The sequence below is a fragment of the Hemicordylus capensis genome, chromosome 15 (assembly GCF_027244095.1).
Source record: "Hemicordylus capensis ecotype Gifberg chromosome 15, rHemCap1.1.pri, whole genome shotgun sequence".
In the NCBI taxonomy this organism is placed as follows: domain Eukaryota; kingdom Metazoa; phylum Chordata; class Lepidosauria; order Squamata; family Cordylidae; genus Hemicordylus; species Hemicordylus capensis.
This window is the reverse complement of record NC_069671.1, coordinates 15,008,494-15,016,206: the sequence shown is the minus strand read 5'-3', so window position 1 is coordinate 15,016,206 and position 7,713 is coordinate 15,008,494. Positions and strand designations below refer to the sequence as shown.

General features: G+C 49.0%; 1 protein-coding gene across 1 annotated transcript; it reads left to right on the top strand.

The window, feature by feature from the left end:
• The first annotated feature begins 1,560 nt into the window (after positions 1-1,560).
• RPL6 (ribosomal protein L6) lies at positions 1,561-7,713 on the top strand. Its single transcript, XM_053279637.1, has 7 exons — positions 1,561-1,583; positions 2,747-2,899; positions 3,214-3,312; positions 3,999-4,142; positions 4,261-4,309; positions 5,765-5,949; positions 7,521-7,713. The coding sequence occupies exons 2-7, from the start codon at positions 2,747-2,749 to the stop codon at positions 7,671-7,673; spliced, it is 783 nt and encodes a 260-aa protein (XP_053135612.1). The 5' UTR covers positions 1,561-1,583; the 3' UTR covers positions 7,674-7,713.

Genomic DNA, 7,713 nt, shown 5'->3' with positions numbered 1-7,713 from the left:
TGCTAGAGCGGCACACAACCCTCACTTCCGGTACGGGACGGAAACTCGAACGCGTTAGAATGTTCGTAATACCTATTGGCCACGTGATCTCCCCCCGCCATTCACGATTAGGGACGATCTAGTATGGACGCTCTAGGCTTCCGAATATCTACGGTCAAAACCCTTTACGTTCCTTAACTGTGGCAATTAAGGTGGAAAAGCAATGCAGAAATGTTGTCATGCCCCTGTTAGCTCAGGGCGGTTTACAATACAACATGTAAGCAGTCAGTCTCATTGAAGAGAGCGGGAATTCCTTATTATGTGGACAGGCACTGGATTGCCCTGTGATTTCATTCTGTTCAATCGCGCATGTCAGCGATGCAACAAGGCGCAGATTAACTCCAGCTCTCAACAAAAAGACCCTTTATTGCGCAAAAGAAAAACTAAAAAGTTGAAACTTTCGTGTTACATCGAAAATGTCTTATGTGTTTCAACTTTTTAGTTTTTCTTTTGCTCAGTAAAGGGTCCTTTTGTTGAGAGATTTCTGTTAAAAGAAACAGAAACATACATTTTATAACAGGCGGCCGTCACTTGTTGCATTTTTATAAAATTTGATGGGTTTTAATGTTGACGTTGTTTTATATTTTAAATTGCTGTAATTTTTAACCTTTTTATTTGTTGTTTTTATTGTATTGTATTGTAAACCACCCCGAGAATTGCGTTTTGGGCGGTACATTAATATGTTAAATAAATTAAAAAATAAATTAAATAAATGCAGCCTGCCTTGAGTATGTGGGCAGGGGAACAGAATAATGAAGTAAATACTTTATTTATTTATTTATTTATTTATTACATTCATATCCTGCTCTTCCTCCAAGGAGCCCAGAGCGGTGTACTACATACTTAGGTTTCTCCTCACAACAACCCTGTGAAGTAGGTAGGCTGAAGTATGTGATAATTTTATCTTCCCTGTGATAATTTTAAATCAAAATAACGGATATGTAAATTTCCAGACAGGAACCAGGCTATGTTAATATTTCATTCTTTTTACAACATATCTTTGCAGCATCCAACCAGCAGAAGCAGGCGGCTGAAGATAGACACGGAATCCACAGCTATGGGGTTCCTTAGCCTGGCAGTTTCTGGGAGTCAAAACCGTTTCCCCAGCGGCCCCTTCCCCCCCCCCACCCCACGACCCACCGACCCCGCCCTGTAGATTCAACTCAAAGAGAGAGCCCCACACGCACCACCTGCTCCAGCCAAAAATACCAGTGCGAAAGATCCGCCTCGCTGATTGGCTGTTGTCCAGCGAGGGGGGGGCAAACAAGGCAGGCGGCAAGGCCCCCGCAATTACAGTGCCGCCGCTTCCCCGGAATCAATACCGCCTGAAAAAAAGCGGGCGTGGACCGTACCGCAAACTACATTTCCCAGAGTGGGGCGGGCGAGATGACGTCACGCGCGACCCGACCTCTTTAGCGCCGACTTCCCGGATATTGCCTCCTTTTCCCTTCTAGGAAGGTAAGAATGGCGGCCTTGTAGCGTTTCGCTCCTGAACTGGGTGGTCATTATCCGTCGCCATCCGCTTCGGAGGAGCACCGGACAATGTGCGGATAGGGCCGGGTTGCTCGGGACACGTCCGGCTGGTGGTGTGGGGTTGCTATTGGGAGAGAAGAACGGGAATGGATCCCTCTTTTCCCCTGTGCGGTGCCGCTGGCGCGTTTAGGCCGCGCTGTTACGGCATTTTCTAGGAGGCTGGTTTTTCCCACGGGCAGCCGTATTGTAGCGAAGAGTGGCGCAGCAGAGAAGTGGGGCACGTGTTGTATTGCTGATTGGACTTTTAGTCGCAGTGGCAGAGCCCAACCGGGAACCTCCTTGCCTAGCTCTTCAACGAAAGGGGCCATTGTCGTCTTAACTGCACTTTCTGTGTGAGGATGCGTGTGGAATGATAACCTAACCTGTTGGAGGCAAGGAGGAGAGCTGGTCTTGCCGTAGCAAGTGTGAATTGTCCCCTTTGCTAAGCAGAGTCTGACCTGGTTTGTGTTTGAATGGGAGACTAGAAGTGTGAGCACTGGAAGATATTCCCCTAAGAGGGGATGGGGCTGCTCTTGGAAGAGCATCTACCCGCTTGCATGCAAAAGATTCCAAGTTCCTTCCCTGGCAGCACAGCATCTCCAAGATAGGGCTGAGAGAGACTCCTGCCTCCAACCTTGGAGAAGCCGCTGCCAGTCTGGGTAGACGATACTGAGAAAGATATAACAAGGGTCTGACTTGTTATAAGGCAGCTTCCTGTGAGGAGTTGATTGACCCTTTGAAGCAGCCCATAAAGCATATAAGGTGTTTAAAGCCTTCTTAGGCATTTTAATTCGGACCTAATTTTGTTGAAATGTCAGCAGATGGTTGGGTCTAAAAAACTACACCATGGTTTGGGGGTGTGGTCCCTGTACCCAGCTTGGGATCCTTGATCCCCCTGCCTTTTGTATGCATTAATTTAAAGGTGGCTTGTGTTTAGTGCATAAAGTTTTGGATCATTCAGGCATGGGGTGGGTCTTGAATTCAGACCCTAGCTGTCTTGGGTGTTTTGAGACCAGACTCACGCTGTATCCTGCTGAAGTCGTGGCAGATCCTGAGTTGATTCTGGGTAGCGCTGCTGTTATGTATGTAGCATTGAGAGGTGGGAAACTTTGCTGTTTTAACTACCCAAAGCTGCAAGTGTATCCTTTGTGTATCCTGTGTATCCTGCACTAATCTTTCACTCTCCGTTTATTAGATGGCGGACGAGAAGAAGAAAGCGAAGCGAGTTCGGAAGGTCCATACTAGCCGCAACCCGGTGTTGGCCCGGGGAATCGGGAAATATTCCCGGTCAGCGATGTATGCCAGGAAGGCCATGTACAAGCGCAAATACAAAGCTCCGGAAACAAAGGTAGAGTTCTAGAGAGAGAAATACTTTATTGACTTGACTTTTGGAATTCCTTACTGCACGACGTAGTAACGCCTGCTACCTTAAATGGCTTTCCAAAATAGTTGGGCAAACTAATGGCAGAGGAGAAGGTCTGTCTGTGGCTGTTCGCCTTGGTGACAGAATAGAACTTTCATGGCCAGAGAGAGCCCGTACTCCGGAGAAACACATCCTGGGGACAGTGGATTTCCCTTTGATCGGGTTACGTTCTTTGCATTATTCAGAAGCACGGGTTTGCAAGAATATAATATGTATATTCTGTTTTTTATTATCTGCAGATAGAGAAGAAGAAGAAAGAGAAAGAGCCTGCCACTGTGACGAAACCAGTTGGGGGTGATAAGAATGGAGGCAACCGGGTGGTCAAACTTCGTAAAATGGTAAGGACTTGTGCCCAGAGTACAAGGCAGTATGGTGTAGTGGGTGGACTTTATTTTTGTGGTAGGCCCTGGGTTAAAACCCTGTGTTTTTGCTACAGATTTGTTGGGTGGCTTTTCTTAATTCCCCAGCTGTGGATGGAATGAAAGCAATTTCTAGGAGTGGGCACAGAACCGTTTCAGGTGGTTCGGATTCAAACCGAACCACCTGGTCCGGGATGCACTGTGCCGCTGCATGTAAGGTGACCTACCACCCACCCTTTTGACCCCATTTTAGTTGCTAGAGATCTCGAGCTGGTTTGATCCGAACCAGGCCTGGTTTGGCTTGAACTCTGACAAGCCTCCCCCCGTGGGGTGGGGCTAGTCCAGTTCAAGCTCGGACAAGGTTCGATTTGAAGGGGAATTAATAGATCTGTGAACCAGTCCTTTTCTTGCATGCACAAGAGATTTTCCCTGTTAGGAAGCAGCGCAGGGCTGCCGGATCATTTAAGACCTCCGGGGTATCCAAACTGCACATTCTTAGGTGCCAGCTCTGTGCGCATGGATTCTCTCATCCTCCTGGACCCCAGCATCAAACCGTCCAGGCATTAAACTATCTAGGCAACCCTGGTATCAATAAATGACAGAAGTGAGTGATTCCTAGAAATTTAATACTATGCTGCAATTGTTGTTTTTTCCTGTCCCTCTAGCCTAGGTATTACCCAACAGAAGATGTTCCACGCAAACTCCTGAGTCACGGCAAGAAGAATTTTGCCCTACACAAGAGGAAGCTGCGGTCTTCAATCACCCCGGGTACTGTTGTGATCCTGCTCACTGGCCGACACCGAGGCAAGGTAAGGGCAGCTGGCTTTTGAGCTCCTGGCATGGACTTTGATGGACGAGCGACAGTCCAGCTTGTAGTCTTCTCTCTGGTGCCAGCTTTACAAATCGTAATCTCTCTTGTGTTTCTAGCGCGTGGTCTTCCTGAAGCAGCTGGGAAGCGGTCTGTTACTTGTTACAGGTGAGCTAGTCCTGTGTTTGCCTCCTGGTCCTGCATCCGTGGAGGAATGGGGCTGTGGACTGGTCGTCTTGGTGGATGGGTGGAGCCGCCAGATTCAGAGGCAGCCTGTCTCTGAATGCCACTTCCCTGGATGCAGTGTTCCCTCTCGCAGAAAGTCCCGGATGTTACATAGGAAACTGCCATATACTGAGTCAGACCATTGGTCCTTCTAGCTCAGTATTGTCTTCACAGACTGGCAGCGGCTTCTCCAAGGTTGCAGGCAGGAGTCTCTCTCTGCCCTCTCTTGGAGAAGCTGCCAGGAAGGGAACTTGGACCCTTCTGCTCTTCCCAGAGCGGCTCCACCCCCTGAGGGGAATCTCTTCCAGTGCTCACACATCAAGTCTCCCATGCATATGCAACCAGGGCAGATCCTGCTTAGCTAAGGGGACAAGTCATTAGCCAAAGGCCATTGCAGCTGGGAATGCTGGGAGTTGTAGTGAACAACATCTGGGAATCTATTAGAGGGAACACTGCTGGGGAGAAGAGTAGGAATGTACACAGAACCGTGTGGGGGAGGCTCGAAGTTGGCGGGGGTGCTGCTTTAAGAGCAGAGGAAGGTGCGCTTACCCCTCCCGCCACTTTCTCCCCCACCAGCCTCCATGCCGCCCCATTGCCTAGATATAACCAGAAGTATCAGGCACGTGTCGGATACTTCCAGTTATATCCAGACAACTGGGCAGCAGGGAGGTACACTGCTGCCCCAATGGGCTTTGACAAAATGGACGCTGGTGGGGGTGGGGGGTAAGTGCACCCTCTCCCCACCCTTAAAGTTAGACACTCCCCACCGTCAAAACTGGTGGAACCACTGGTTCCGTGCACATCCCTAGAGAAGAGGGCTAGGGCCTTCCTGGCCTGAAGCATGAGAGCCAGTGTGGTGTAGTGGCTAGTGCCAGACTCGGACCGGGGAGACCCGAGTTCAAATCCCCCACTCAGCCATGAGACTTGCTGGGTGACTCTGGGCCAGTCACTTCTCTCTCAGCCTAGCCTACTTCACAGGGTTGTTGTGAGGAGAAACCAAAGTCTGTAGTACACCGCTCTGGGCTCCTCGGAGGAAGAGCGGGACAGACAATGTAAAACAGTAAAATAATCTTGGGCTTCCAGGAGGCATCTGGTGTGCTACTTTGGGAAGCAGGATGCGAAACTAAAGAGACCTTCCCTGTTTGTTTACCGTGTGTGTGTGTGAGAGAGAGAGAGAGAGAGAGAGAGAGAGAGGAAAATCCTGTGCGTGAAAGAGCAAGCACAGGAATGCTGAACGGCCATGTTTTTTCCCAGGAGGGCAGCTGGCCCTTTTAAGCAGAGATCTGTTACTTCTCTGTTTCACTTAGCAGCGAACCATCACTCATGGGGTTGAAATCGGCCACTTCCGGGCGTGCCCAGGCCACTGTGTCACCTGCTTTGTCTCCTCTTGGCTCTCAGGGCCCCTGGCCATCAACCGCGTTCCTCTGCGCAGGGCTCACCAGAAATTTGTCGTTGCCACGTCTACCAAGGTTGACATATCTGGAGTGAAACTTCCAAAGCACCTCAATGACTTGTACTTCAAGAAGAAGAAGCTGCGTAAACCCAAACACCAAGAGGGTGAAATCTTTGACACCGAGAAGGAGGTGTGTATTCGGAATAACCAAGACGGAAGGACCAAGCAGTAGGGCCGGAGGAGGCGGTTCTGTTGGGCACTTAAAATGAAGCACTTTCCCCAGTCAGTGAAACTTGGGAGGGCAAATGCGTTACAGATATTTCTCTTTTAAATATATTTACAAGGAATTGCTCTTTTTGAAAAACCGCCCAGAGCCTTTGGATGTCTAAGGCAGTGTAGAAATGTATAAAAGGAGTGTTTGTAAACCGTTTTCAGCCACATATCTTAGGAACAGAGGAAGCTGCCATATACTGAGTCAGACCCTTGGTCCATCTAGCCCAGTATTGTCTGCACAGACTGGCAGCGGCTTCTCCCAGCTTGCAGGCAGGAGTCTCTCTCGGCCCTATCTTGGAGATGCTGCCAGGGAGGGAACCGGGAACCTCCTGCTCTTCCCAGAGCGGCTCCATCTCCTGAGGGGAATCTCCTACAGTGCTCACACTTCTAGTCTCCCTTTCATATGCAACCAGGACTGACCCTGCTTTGCTAAGGGGACAAGTCATGCTTGTTACCCACAAGACCAGCTCTTCACATAGGAAAGTAGAAGGGGTTGTGTTCTGTAACAGGGATTCCCAGATGTTGTTGGCTTCAACCCCCATAATCCCCAGCTAAAGGCACTGCAGCTGGGGATGCTGGGAATTGTAGTCAACATCTGGGAATCCCTGTTACAGGGAACACTGGCTGTGTTGGAGAACCTAGCAAGATAACATTGTTCCTTTACACTTATTTGCTAATGTGTGTGTGGTAGAAACCTATGTTGACATTAAAATCTTTACAGTTGTTGCTGCCCCGGAGAGCGAGCAAAAATCACTGCAGCAGAATTTCAGAGGCATCACTCTGTATTTGGCTGCGGTAACGAAGTGGTGCAATGCACGTAATGTTGTTCAGCTACCCGCTACAAGAGAGAACTGAGTCTTGCAGAACAAATGAAATCTGGTTTTCAGACAACTCCACTCCAAATCCATCATACACAATCTCTTCAGTGGGGTTTATGTGGTGTGTGGAACTTATGATCAGGTTCAGCTTTGACATTTTAACTCGGATCAGGGTTTCTTAACCTTGGGCCCCCAGGTGTTGGACTACAACTCCCAAAATACCCAGACATGGCCTTGTGGCTGGGGATTCTGGGAGTTGTAGTCCAACAACGTCTGGGAGCCCAAGGTTAAGAAACCCTGACTCAGATGGTTGGAGGGCTTAGCCACACCCCTTTTCTTGTGTCCTGGAGCTGTTTCCTGTCCTGTATTGCACTGCGCCCGATAAATGCTCACATACGGTGGTCATTGAACATGGGTGTGAGAGTATCCCATCATCTTAAGAGTGGGATCCTAGTTCCAAAGGGCCTCGTCCCTGTGCTCAAGGGGTTTGGATAAACTGAAATGAGCAGTTTGAAAAGTAGCTTCTGATTGTTACATTCACAATGCAGGGGGTAGAGATTTCAGTTGAAAAAGAACTGAAAATGCTTCTGACTCCTAGTGAAGGAGGCCTTGGAAGGAAGGGTGCGCTAGAAAATGAGCAGATCACTTAAGGACTGTCCTCCTTCCTCAGAAATACGAGATAACGGAGAGGCGCAAGGCGGACCAGAAGACTGTGGACTCTCAGCTCCTGCCAGTCATCAAGAAGGTGCCTCAGCTCCGTGGCTACCTGCGCTCAACGTTTTCCCTTTCCAACGGAGTTTATCCTCATAAATTGGTCTTCTAAATAATCTGGTGGTACCACAGTAAAGTTTGAGACAAAAACA

Bases quoted from the DNA above. Each gene is read 5' to 3' on its own strand.
- RPL6 (XM_053279637.1), top strand. From the start codon at position 2,747: ATGGCGGACGAGAAGAAGAAAGCGAAGCGAGTTCGGAAGGTCCATACT. The intron at 3,313-3,998 runs GTAAGGACTTGT...CTGTCCCTCTAG, and splicing joins TGGTCAAACTTCGTAAAATG to CCTAGGTATTACCCAACAGA. The intron at 4,310-5,764 runs GTGAGCTAGTCC...CTTGGCTCTCAG, and splicing joins CGGTCTGTTACTTGTTACAG to GGCCCCTGGCCATCAACCGC.